The 13,712-nt window shown below is 41.4% G+C and overlaps 1 protein-coding gene across 1 annotated transcript; it reads right to left on the bottom strand.

Moving 5' to 3' along the window:
- Window positions 1-1,992: 1,992 nt before the first annotated feature.
- Window positions 1,993-6,036, bottom strand: LAMTOR5 (late endosomal/lysosomal adaptor, MAPK and MTOR activator 5). The gene is made up of 4 exons (XM_035124209.3): window positions 5,993-6,036; window positions 5,763-5,824; window positions 3,677-3,794; window positions 1,993-2,358 (listed from the first exon to the last, which is right to left on the bottom strand). Exons 1-4 carry the CDS (start codon window positions 6,025-6,027, stop codon window positions 2,298-2,300), a joined length of 276 nt encoding a protein of 91 aa, XP_034980100.1. The 5' UTR covers window positions 6,028-6,036; the 3' UTR covers window positions 1,993-2,297.
- Between the last annotated feature and the right edge of the window lie 7,676 nt (window positions 6,037-13,712).

The following is a 13,712-nucleotide window of genomic DNA, read 5'->3' as shown; positions in this document are numbered from 1 at the left end:
TAAAGAGAACCCACTGTGCCAGGACCCCTACTAGGAAATGTGTTTGGACTAGTTATGCAATGTTCTTTGGTATGAAAGTAAATAATTGCAAAATAACTGTGACAGGTAAAAAACACTGGCCATTTCCTCTTAATGGCTCCATTGTACCTTTAAAATAATAAACCCTGCATGTTTGAAGGTCAGCAGCTGGAACCTAGCTTCAGGGGAAGCCCTCTGTTCCCTGATTATAAGTGTCTTGATATCATTGGTGAAAACAATGTATTTTTTCCTACAAGTGGATTGAGCCAGTGCCCCTGGAGGTAAAGCCCTTGTCCTGGCTCCCTTTAAATTATTTCTTAAAAAAGAAATAGCTCAGCATACCACCATCAGCATGTTTTATTTATTTATTTATAGATTACACAATAAAAATATTCTCTAGCATATGAAAAGGTAGATTGGTTGTCATCTTGAGGAATATGTGATATTTCCTTCTTTAAACAAGTACCTGTAAAAAATAAATTTATTCAAGTATTCTAGGTTAGAAATGTGTTCCTGTTTTTTTTTTAATCCTACAGAAAAGATTTATCCCCCAGGGGTAAACACTTCATTTTACAATGGTTACATCCAAAATACAAGTTGGATTGTATTTTTCATGCAGCTATCAGAAGATCAACAGCAAGGAGCCTGTGTAGAATGTCAACTACTTCAAATGGATTAGATCAGGCATCCCCAAACTTCGGCCCTCCAGATGTTTTGGACTACAATTCCCATCTTCCCCAACCACTGGTCCTGTTAGCTAGGGATCATGGGAGTTGTAGGCCAAAACATCTGGAGGGCCGCAGTGTGGGGATGCCTGGATTAGATCAGTGTTTCCCAAACTTGGACCTCCCATCATCCTTAGCTAGCAGGACCAGTGGTCAGGGATGATGGGAGCTGTAGTCCAAAAACAGCTGAAGACCCAAATTTGGGAAACACTCGATTAGATTAAAAAGTGAAATGGAGCAGAGGGTAATGAACCTTGGCATATGCCACACAACTGCCACACGGAACCCAGTTTCCAGAACTTCCCTACCAGGTAGGAACAACCAGGACAGCTTCGAATCCAAACCCAGACAGATGGTCCAGGAACATATGGTTAATAAGGAAACGCTGAAAGGAGAATCAACAGAATCACCTTCATCTTGTATTTTCTGGCATAGTAATCTGCTAGAGCAGCTAATACATTTTACTTCAACTGGGATGGAAGCTAGATGGAAAAAGATTCTGTTATGTGCCATGGTTATCCTGCTGCCCTTCATCCTGGGTTGTACTTGAGAAAGTGTTCTGATGAGCACAAACCCCACATTCCACACTTGACATGAGACCCTGCACTATTTTCTTACACACTGTAGTCATGTGCCTTTTTTAGTGTTATACTTCTAGCTCTAGTAACACTTTCCACCATTTAACCTATGGCAGAGTTTGGTCTGAAATGTATAGGTTCTCAGGACTCCAGAGGGGATTCTGATTTGTTCGTTCTTAGGATATCCTAAATGCTAGATGTATAGGTCTCTGGAACTAGACCATAAAATCGAGAACTGTAGAGCTGGAAGGAACCATGAGGGTCGTCTAGTCCAACGTCCTGCAATGCAGGAATCATTTGCCCGTGGAGCTCAAACCTGCAACTCTGAGATTAAGAGTCCCATGCTCTACTGACTGAACTATCCCTGATCCATGAAATAGCCAGGTTTACTATCAACCCAATGTGTATCTCTTGATCAGCTAGTGGAATTCAAGAAAGTCAGAAGAGAGAGCTTTGCAGATGGTAGCTAATGCACTGCCATCAGCTAACAAGCAGATGACACAAAACAGTTTGTCTCATTAGTCATGCAACTATTATGGTCAAGTCCCTTTTAAATATGTGATTGTTAGTTTGGTATACTCAGCTGCCTTCCATGTACAAAACAACTACATTTTCTTAAGACAACTGAATGTCATTGCCTGGCTAGGCACACCAAATAAAACAACATTAAGTCAAATGGAAGTGAACAAGCAGTGTGTTCTAGTTTATTGATTGATTGATTTATTGAGTATTGGGGCCACCTGACAAGGTGCTCTCCCCAGCCATGTAACAGGAAAACATTCCACACATGATAATATGAAATGGCACAAGTTCAGAGCAATTAAGATTCCATACCAACTTGGGAGAATGTTTACAGTCCAATCCAGCTAGGTTCTACCTAGGGATACTGGATATTCAACCTGTATTAATCTGTAGAAGAGTAGTCCGCAAAGGTGCATAAATGTCGAAGAGCAAGGAGTATTGTGGATATATAAGGTTAAGATGCCATTTTGTGTACTGCTACTGTGATGCCATCATGCTTCTGGATCATGATATTGCTGAAAGAAACAGAAGGTTTGTTTTTAAACACACCACTTTCACAGAATGAAACAAGTCCCAAATGTTAACCAAAATAACTGCAGCCCACTGTTATTGCCTTTAGATCTGCTGCTTTTCATATCACAAATAGATTCTCTTCGCTTGTCATCATTAGTAATACAGCTATAGACATTTTGATGACACCCCTTTAATCACCACTTATTTCAAATATTAGCAAAATCAGGTAGACTTTAAATCCAGAATTATTTATTAAACCTTTTTCCTTGTAAACCTTATCAGTGCCCTGTTTGGGCATGGGCTCTACTCACATGTTAACCAACATGGGAGGTGGGGTGCATCACCACATTTAGAGCCCTTCAAAAGTTTTGAGGCTCCACACACACACACACACACACAATTTAAAGCCTTGGGCTACTGGAGATCTAAATCTATAGGGAGACTGTAAGTAGAAGCTTCCCACCTCAGACCTTCACCCTCAAATTCATGGAAGGCTCCAAATGTGGTCATGGTGGCATGCTGGAGGGGACAAGGCTTGGAAGCACACCCCTGCTTACAAGAAACTTAACACTTAGCCTTATATTTGTGCCCTAGCCTGGTACCCATTTCATGCAGGCAACTGAGTGAACTGGCAGAGGAGGGGTGGTACACTCCATCCCTCATCAATGCCCAACACACAATGCAGCTTTTCACTTCTTCACTTCACCCCTGCCAGCTCCAGGCAGACTAGTAACTGGGAGGTGTATTTACAAGGCTCCAATAAGTATATGTTTAAAGCCTAAAATTAGTCCTGCAGAACTCCAAAGTCAGCGAAGCCACATGCACCAAGGAAGAATCCTTCAATTTATTCCATATCAGCATCCTAAACAGATGATCCTATTTCCTCTTATGTTTGCCACAACCCATTAGCAGAAGAGAGCAAATTATTCCATAGCAGGGGGGAAAACTACAAGGACAAGGCTCTTGCAACATGCAATATGATCAAGGGAGGTGCAGCACTATAGCTAAGAAAAATGGGAAGAACGATAACCTACTTCCCAGCTACACGGAGAGCTTGATGGCAAAACACATTAACTGTGTCTTTGTGTCTTCACTCTTAAGAGCACTTTTGCAAGCCAGCTCAAAATCCAAGAACAAAAGATCAGAAACTGAAGCTGTTCTTTCCAAACAAGTTACCATGCACATGGAAGACAGAACAGAACCCAGAGAGCAGCGAGAATTAACCAACTTATCCATATGAGAAGGCAACTTAAGCAATGGGTCTGTCGTGTCAGTTAATTTGTCTTAAGTAAAGGAAGTAATAGCTCCAAATACACATACCCAGTATCTGATTCGAGGCACACTACAGGAATATCTGTTGGATCAGATGTCAATTTGGCTGCTTGCTGGGCTAGAACAGATATCACACCTGCATGTTCATCTGAGAGGGTACCACGACCTAGAAGACAATGGTTCATCATTTAAAATGAGTAAAGAAATAAAGGATGTGGTCAGTTCAGGGATGCAAAACAAAACATGCTGACTGAAAAGGGGGAAACCAAATGTAGTCCTTGACCAGAGAATTTTCAATTCCATAAACTGAAAACAATAACGAAGAATGGATGCCAATTGCAGTATTATGGAAGCTTGGCAGTTACAAAGTAATAATTTATGTTTTTCAGGCAATCATCTCAGTGCTAGCATTTTACATTTTTATGAATATTCCAGTAAATACTTTTACACAATATAACATTTAAACCACATTAAATGGGCTCTTAATTTCCCCCATCAACTATTTCAAATTAAATATATGAAAGTACTGAGGCAAAAAATCAAAGTACTGAAGGTTTTTAAAGCTTTGTTTACTTAATATATGTAAAATAAACATACTAAGTTGCATCACTCTCTAAGGCAACAAAAATTTCCTGGTGCAATTTACCCTAATAGGCAAATATTTTTTCCCAATTAAAAATATTTAGAAAACCCAAATAGCTATTCATTTCCTACTTCTTCTGCCTTTCTTTCTCACTCCCATTCCATATCCCATTTTACCACCATTTCCTTCTCACTTCACTTTTCTCTTTCCTCATATTTCCTTTTCCCCCTGCCTGCCCGCTATCTGACAGTCTGACTTGATTACAGCTGCTAGGGAATAGTTAAGTGAAGGCCAAGAAGGTCTCAGACATAAGGAACACCTGTCAGTTTTCTAGGACACATAGATTTTATAGAGGCAGCCTTAAGAAACAGAGCCACTTGAGGAAGAAAGATGATATGCAAGATCTGTTAGTGTTGTTGCATAAGAAAGTGGATAGCGTGTGCATAGGAGGTTAAGGTATAAATGAGCTCAATCAAGAGAGAAGGAGAACTAAGTCCCTGCCTTGCCATAGTGATCCCTGTGTCCTCACTTTTACAGGTCACCTTTAAAGAAAACTAATAGCAAGAATTTTGTAGCTGTGTCGGGTTAGTGATTATTAACTAGCAGTATGTTTTAATTTGCCATGCCTTCACAATTCTTAAATAGCAGTGTTCAGAAGATACAGGAGCATCCATTACTGATTTACTTGAAGCTAGCTGGCTGATCTAAAGTCACTCACTATAGCTGTGCACTTTAGAACCATGCAATACAAGGAGATTGTATTAAGTTGTGCAAGTTGTCTAGATAGCAATGCAACTACCACATAAGCAAGCAATAGGAGGTCTCTTATTAGTTTCTCTTTGCTGTTAATGCTATAACTACCAATCTGACTTTTAAATAATTTCTTTGTATACACAGCACTTTAGATTAAAACAAGGTTTTAATCATTGCCTAATTTAAACTATTAAAAACAATGAATGCTCAGAATTCATGTAGATCTCTCTTCAGGCACCATCTTGATAACATTTGGCAAAAAGGATGTAGATGCCACAGACACATTTATCACTGCTTTTCAATTACATATGTAACTATTATTTATGCATATACACCCAACCAGTGCTTTTTTCCTTAAAAAAAATGTTGAGGGGTGCTCTCATTTTCCTACTCATATTGAAATACTGCCCCTCAATGCGGCCAAACTTAGATTCACAAAATGTTTAGGGGTATGCGTACCCCTGCATACCCCCAGAAAAAAGCACTGCACCTAACACCACCCACCCTACTAAGTTCCCAGTTGTGGGCAAACGTAGCATTTTGGTAAACAAACCATCTGGGTTTCTCCTCTTACCCAATAAGTGTATCTCATTAATTCAATAAGAGACCAGGCTAGGTGCTTGAAGAGCCCTACCTTGGTCTGACACTAGGAGGAGACGAGAGGAGAGAACAAGTTGAGGTAGAACCACAGAGGAAGGCAAGGGATCTTCAAGGGGGTAGCAAGCTATTTTTAAAAACACAGACAGCATCTTTGGCGTTATGGGAACATGCAAACAACAAGGTGTCGGCGTTACTTACAGCCCAGGTTTAGGCCCTGGGAATCGGTGCACAGGACTCCTGCAATGGAGGGGTTCTTCATTCTAACGGAGGAGGAGGAGGAAACGGCAGAGATCAGAGACTGCTACTGTACCGGATGCACCCGAGGAGAGAACCCCGTCACCCTCCCCGCCGCCCCACGACTCCTCCGACGGCCCTTTGGCAAAAGGGAGAAGGCTCGCCCGCCGCCTCCTGCCCTCCCCAGCACGTACGTGTCTTCTAAATGATGCTCCAACGCCCCCTCCATCTTGCCGAGCACAGCGATTACTTCCGCATGCGGGAGTGTGGTTTTTTGTCAGCTGACTTGTAATCACATGATGGCAAGGGGCTGGTAGGGTGGCTCAACAGGGTCAGAATTCCTGGAGGCGAAGCGTTTGCTGATGGGGCTGCATGAGTTTAAAAATCGGCTCGGCTCTCGGGAATAATAAGGGGGTAAAGTGTCCTTCCTTTTCCTTTTGGGAGAAAGGAAGCTTTCTCCCAAAAACCCATCAGTGGAGCTTATTTCCCAAAGAACATGTTTAGTAACGGGGTGTCACTGAACTTCATACCACAGTTCTTCTTTCGTTTACGAGCCTGTTTATTTTTATCCCGTCTTTTCGGGCAAAGCCGCTCACATCAATAAAACAGGAGGCCAGACCCTGACACCAGGCGTGCAGATTTAAAGGATTTTACTCTCAGGAAAGGGGAGTGGCTGGGAAATGTAGGAAAGATTCTTATGCCCCAAAGTAGAGAGCCGTAACAGATATTTTCTATCTGTTTCAGGCCAGGCGGCTGATACTCAGTGCGTATAAGCTAAACAAGCTATAGCTTAGGGCCCCACTCTTGGGGGCCCACCAAAAAATTAAAAGTATTTCACTTAACATTCTTCTTCTTAATTGTATTTCAGTTCAACAATTATTTTGATAAAATACATATTTTGTTATATGCAAATGGCTTTAGATACCTGTTAGGTCCATACATTATAGCAGGCATGTCCAAAGTCAGTCTCGGGGGCTTAATCCGGCCCGCCGGTCAGTTTAATTCAGCCCCTGTGGCAGTTTATTTCCTGGGGTAAAATCGTAAAAAAAAAAAAAGCTCAACTTCAACCCTAAAAAAGGTCAACAACTTTGGTCGGCCCTCACACATGTTCACTTAATCAAATCTGGCCCTCTTTGGAAAAAGTTTGGGCACCCTGGCCATATTATAGCATATATTCAACACAAAAAACAGTGACAATTTGTTGTTGACAAAGGACAGCTGGACATATAAAGGGCCCTATTACCTTCAGTAGCTTAGGGCCTCATCAAACCTAAATCTGGCCCTGTGGATACTTCTAATGATATATATTGGAAATTTGTGTTTCTATAGCAAATTTCAAGCATGCAAATTAATTCAGAGGCCTATTCTCAACAATCGTTACAACCCCTGTATAAAGGAGGCCAGTATTTACTAAGGATGGCGAGTGGGGTAGGGTAGCGCTCTGAGAAGTGGTGGCTATGAAGCTATTTGGACCAGTGATCCCCTTTACGGACACTACATCAGCACAGAGATCATGAAACAGAAGGTTGTTCTTAGATCCCTATTCACTTAAAAGTGCAGATAATAGTTTGAATAGGGAACTCTTGTCTTTAACAGCTCCATGCCACACAAAAACACACACTGTGCATTTAACACACAGAGAGAAGAATCCTTATAACTGTGGCTTCCTCCTCACAGAGCTACAATTCCCAGCACCCTTAACAAGCTGCACTTCCCGGGATTCTGTGGATGGATGCTTTAAATATATGGTGTGTATGCAATCCCAAATTACTCAGGATCCCATTGACTCACCTATGAATATGTAATAATAAAAAAACGAAACAAAAAATAGCAAGCAATCTTGCTCAAATTTTCTTTTTTATGCTGCCCCAAATGTTATGTTCATACTCTCCCTCTGTGGCTCAGGCAGAACAAAATATGATTGCAAGCTTCTTCTTTTTTAAAACTTACTTTTGTTTAGATTTCCTACCTCAAATGTAGGGATATTTAGTTCTATGCTTCTGAGATGGATGTATTTTAAAACTAAGATTCATGCTCACTCTTTTCTCTTAAAAATGGCTAATCTGAGAACTGATTTTACAAACTCCTTAGCAGAATCAGGCTGCAATCCCCGCTCCTTTACAGCTCTAGCTGACTTGCCCCCAAAGCCATATGTCATTACTGGAATTGAGTACTGGGTTCTGTGTATTAAATCAAGTGCCACATTAATTCTTTTGCTTCAGCACTCTTTCCCTGATGAGCTTGTCAGAAGCAAAAAGAGTGATGTCTCTATTGATACTCCCAATCGTCTAAGAGGATGTAAGATGTACATAATTCCATCCATCTTAACAGCACAGGCCGAGAGTGAAAAACCAATTGAATTACTTGGGGAAAATAAAGGTTTATCATTTTGTGGACAAGTAACTATGAACAAGAGAGAAACTTCCTCCATCATTCTCCGCAGTCCAGAATTCTGTGTGTTAAACAGCTCTGGAAACAGCTCTGATCTCTACCCCAGCAGCTATACTGTATGAGGCCACTCAGCTGACAAACAACATCCGAAAAAGATGTTTCACCTATGCACACTGGATACCCAAACATGAAAATCCATATATATTCCACCTCATTCTCATGTGCAGCATACAAACGCATTCTGATTACAGCAAGCTAAACATTTACTGCAACTATCTGCTCAACTGATTTATATCAACAAGGTGCTATTCCAAATCATATACTGCTTTTTAGCAGCAGCAACAAAAAATTCCAAAGTGGTTTCTATCATAAAATAGGGTCTATCCAAAGCAAGACTTAAAACTCATAAAAATCTAAACTCAACTTTAATACTTTAAATCAGCTAAAGGAAAAGCAAGATACAAAGGGGGAGGGGGAGGAGGGGGAGGAGAGGAAGAAGAAGAAGAAGAAGAAGAAGAAGAAGAAGAAGAAGAAGAAGAAGAAGAAGAAGAAGAAGAAGAAGAAGAAGAAGAAGAAGAAGAAGAAGAAGCGCCTCATAAGTCTGTCAGATAAAATATATATGATAAAGCTGTTTGTGAACGGTTGCCAAAGAAGGTTACAAGCAGCCTTCCCCCAAGAGGGCATTCCACGATACTGGAGGCACATCAAAGAAAGCCCTGTTCCTATTAGATGACATTTTAACATGCAGTCCAGTAGTATGGCCACACAGGTAGATCTAAAAGCTTTAGTTTTATGAGGCTGTATTTAACAGAAATTGCACACAGACCTTCGAATTATTACCCTAAAATCTCCAAGGTAGCATTTAGTGACATGGCCTGAGTTTATTTATCTCTCTGTGATATCAGAGGAGCTAGGGCAGTGCATACGCAGATGACAGATTCATTAACTAGAAGTTGGTGGGGAGGTGCAGACATGGGGAAACAAATCAGGTTATGCAGTGGAAACATCCCTGTTGTGTACAGCAGGGGAAAAATAAGACTTGAAATGCAGTGGGGGCTGCTGGTGGTGGTGGTGGTTGAGCGCACAACCTCATTGGTTTCAAACTGCTAATGTGTTCATAGCTGTAGTGCAGCTGAGTAATTTATTATTTGGGGTTAACACAAAATCCAACTTGGACACAGATTTATCTCTCAAACAAGCATGAAGGTTGCTAAAAGAAAAACACATCTGGATAAAACAGAACAAAATGCTTTCAGATAACAAGATAAAGTGTAAAGCCCAAATAAGCCCCCAATATATATTTTTCCTTTGTTTTCTTTGACATGGGCAGGATAAGAATCTCACCTGCTTATCCTCTTAAATCCATCAATCTGTGCCATACATACTTTTATAGAAGGCTCTCTTTTCAGGCATCAATATTACACCTGTGTGGTCCTAACCTCCAGAGCAGGAGAAAACAAGCTTGCTCCATCTTCCGTGTGGCAACCCTTTAGATGTTTGAAGATGGCCATAACATCTGCTGAGTCTCCTCTTTACTAGACAAAGCATACCAAATTCCTTAAACTGTTCCTCATAAGGCTTGGATTCCAGACCCTTTATCATCTTGGTTACCTTCCTCTGTATATTCCCACTTACATTGTGGCACCCGGAACTGGATACAGTATTCCAGGTGTGGTCTGACCAAGGCAGAATTAAGCAGGTCTTACTTCCCGCTGTGGGTTAAACCACAGAGACTAGGGCTTGCCGATCAGAAGGTTGGCAGTTTGAATCCCTGCGATGAGGTGAGCTCCCGTTGCTCGGTCCCAGCTCCTGCCAACCTAGCAGTTCGAAAGCACGTCAAAGTGCAAGTAGATAGATAGGTACCGCTACAGTGGGAAGGTAAATGGCATTTCTGTGTGCTGGTCTGGTTCACCAGAAGCTGCTTTGTCATGCTGGCCACATGACCTGGAAGCTGTACACTAGCTCCCTCGGTCAATAATGCGAGATGAGCGCCGCAACCCCAGAGTCGGTCACGACTGGACCTAATGGTCAGAGGTCACTTTACCTTTACCTTACTTCCCTTGATCTGGACACTATTCTTCTATTGATGCAGCCTAGAATAGCAGTAGGTTTTTTTGCTGCTGCATCACACTATTGACTTGTGTTAAGCTTGTGATTTTCTGAGAGTCCTTGATCCTTTTCACATGTACTTGCAAGCCAGGTACCCCCCATCTTATATTTGTGTAGTTGGCTCTTCCCTCCTAAGTGTAGAACCTTACATTTGTCCCTATTGAAATTCATTTTCTTACTTTTGGCCCAGTTCTTCAACCTGTTCAGATCATCTTGAATCCCTATTCCATCTTCTGCAGTATTGGCTACTCCAGGCATCCCCAAACTTCGGCCCTCCAGATGTTTTGGACTACAATTCCCATCTTCCCCAACCACTAGTCCTGTTAGCTAGGGATCATGGGAACTGTAGGCCAAAACATCTGGAGGGCCACAGTTTGGGGATGCCTGGGCTACTCCTTCCAGTTTGGTGACATCTGCAAATCTGATGAGTGTCCCTTCAATACCTTGATCCAAGGCATTATAAAGATGTTGAACAACAATGAGGGACCTGCAGGATCCCTCTTGTCCATTTTTTCCAGGATGACAAGGAACCATTAGCAAACACTCTTTGGGTTTGGTCAGTCAACCAGCTACAAATCCACCTATAACAGTAGCTTCAACCAGCCCACATTTTACTAGCTTCTCCACAAGAATATCGCTGGAGACTTCGTCAAAAGCCTTCCTGAAATCAAGATACAAGACGTATTTGCATTTCCCTGATCCACGAAGCTTGAAACTCTATCAAAAGCAGAAATGATTGATTTTTATACCGCTTAATAATCATTTAAAAATCTCAATGTGGTTTACATAAAATGGTATGAAATTTTAACTAAACATAGCAATAAAAGCAGACTTTTAAAACCATTGTTGTTGTTTAGTCATTTAGTCGTGTCCGACTCTTCGTGACCCATAAAGTTATCAAAATTTAAATAAAATCAAGAGGGTTTTTTTTTTAAGGTAGACTTGCCTAAACAAAAAAAGTTCTTAGCAAGTGCCAAAACATTGCAAAGAAGGCATCTGCCTAATATTAATAGACAGGGAATGCCAGAATATAAGTGCTGCTTCACTGAAAGATTGATTTCTGCTGCTTCTCTGCTCTCCCTCAGGGCAAGAAGCCCCTGTTGTAACAGTTGGAGGAAGGAGGAACCATAACTGGGCACTAGATGGCGGAAGTTTCCAAATTGTTTCAAATTCTCTTTGAGTAGCAACAACAACTATGAGAACATCATGGGATATATTGGTTGAGAGTGCATCAGCCATTAGGTACCATCGCTACATACACTTTTTTATTTTTATTTTTTACAGTTTCTTAAATACTGTTTCTAAAGTTCCTTAACAGTTGCAACAGGTAGCAGACAAGAATAAATAAAAAACCGCTTAAAGGTTTTATGTTCAAACAAGTGGTATATAATGGTTCTTAATTAAAATAAATTGAAAGAAAGAATATTAAAAGAAAGAATATTCTTCTCTGTCCCATCCCAGGAATACCCTAGAACAGCACTACACTGAATACAACCCATTGTCTTTGCTCCTGGGCTTTTTGAACACGAGTTTTGCATCATGTCTCCTGCATTGACTGCCACATGCTTAAGTTTTTTCATGTTCCTCCAGTCCATCTCAGGCCTACCTAACAGCATGTACCAACAATCTTCAACCTGCTTAGTATGGTCAAAGGCAAAACAATGTGGTTGCTTTGCAAGAAGGATGAATACAGCTGCTACTGTGATTGCCAAGTGGGCCAGGATTGTTGTGTGAATATAACCGCATCAATATGGCCTAATTTCCCCAGGGGCATTATAAGAAGCTCTGCTGCTTAATCCTGCCCTTTCCTCCATTCTGACTCTGACCTTCCAAATCAGGTGGGGCCACCAGTAGATTTTAACTGATGAGTTTCTGGTGCTTCCTTTACAATGCAGCTCTTCAAATTTCCAGAGAGACCCAACCAGGGTGATGCCTAACAATTCATCATTGAATATTTCCAACAGAGAGTAGATGTTCACCTCACACTGCGAGGTGTCAAAGGCACCTTATTTAATTGCAGCTGAACTTCAGATGATTTAAAGGAGTTCTAGGAAGAACTGCATGAACACAGAGAACCGACTAAACAATAGCAACTTCGGTTTTAGTGTGTGATAAGCCAGTAACAATCCCCCCCCCCCCCAGGATGTTCTCATTTGGTGCTGCAGCTATAGCTGGAAGCAGTTTTCTGTTATAACACTTTAGACTGTGTAGTATTTAAATAGTGCCTAGTGTGGTGGGACAGAACTGTTGAACTGTTCTCACTTCCTTACTCTGACAAGGTGAGACAGGATGGTGGCATCCTTCATTGTCTGCCTGTGTTTATTTGGCAAAGGTTTGTTCTCCTGTTCTCATATTGACAAGACTTCCATTTTCTGAAGCCTTCTTACCACTAAAAGCTTCCTTGACTCTTCATTAACCAATGTGGCACCCTCTTGGCCTTGGTGGTCCATTTCCTGATGTGAGGCGTACATTCTAGGCCTGCAGTTGAAGAAAATGGCTCTGTTGCCAGTGCATCTAGTCAGGAGCTAAGCTAATATAGCTTTTATGAAAACACATTTGCTTACATGAGCTGTTTAAATTGGCCTTTTGGTGCCGTCTTCTTTTCGTGGCGGGAAATACATTTTCATTGGCTTATCCAATGTAGATGACTTACTGTTGCTGTTAGATGGAGCCTGAGCAGTTAAAGCTGCTTCCTGTAATTCACTTCATTAAGTCAGAAGCAAAGTGCTTTGAAATACATTGATGCTGCACTAAAATAAGTCTTTTCTTTGCAATTGTGCCTATCACTGTGAAGAAGATATTGCTGTAGCAGAACTTGCCAAGGAATGATGCATCTATTTGATATAGGGGATTGTATGCTGGTCAGGAAGGTTCCAGTTGCAATCCTATTTATGCTTACCAATGAGTAAGTCCCAGTTTACTTCTGAGTAAACATGCACAATACCTTCTTAGCCCCAAATTTTCTGGGTGGCCTTGGGCATGTTTCGTGAGCCTGTTAAAATGTCTGTCTGCCAAAGTGGATGGAAGGATAGGGTTTTAGATTTGGAAGGGTCCATGGTGGATCATCTATTAGATCCTCCTGCTCAATGCAGGATCTAAAATGCAGGATACAACACCAGCATCTCTTGAAGAATGCTATGTGAATTCTGCGTAAATAGCACCAGCATAGATGCCACCGCCATCTCCCAAAGCAGTTTGGTCCAGTGTCAAACACATCCTATTTAGGAAGGTTTTCCTCTCATTTAGCCAAGATCTGCTTCTCTGCATCTTCCACCCATTGGTTCTCATGCTGCCCTCTGGAGCAACCAAGAACAAATTCCCTTCATCTTCTACCTGACAGCCCTTCAGATATTTGAAGACAGTTATCATATCCTCACTGGGGAGGGCATTCCGTAGTTGGGGTGCCACTACAGA

Source organism: Zootoca vivipara, chromosome 7 (assembly GCF_965207765.1).
Source record: "Zootoca vivipara chromosome 7, rZooViv2.hap1.1, whole genome shotgun sequence".
In the NCBI taxonomy this organism is placed as follows: Eukaryota; Metazoa; Chordata; class Lepidosauria; order Squamata; family Lacertidae; genus Zootoca; species Zootoca vivipara.
The sequence above is the reverse complement of the archived record's forward strand: the minus strand, read 5'-3'. Positions and strand labels throughout refer to the sequence as shown.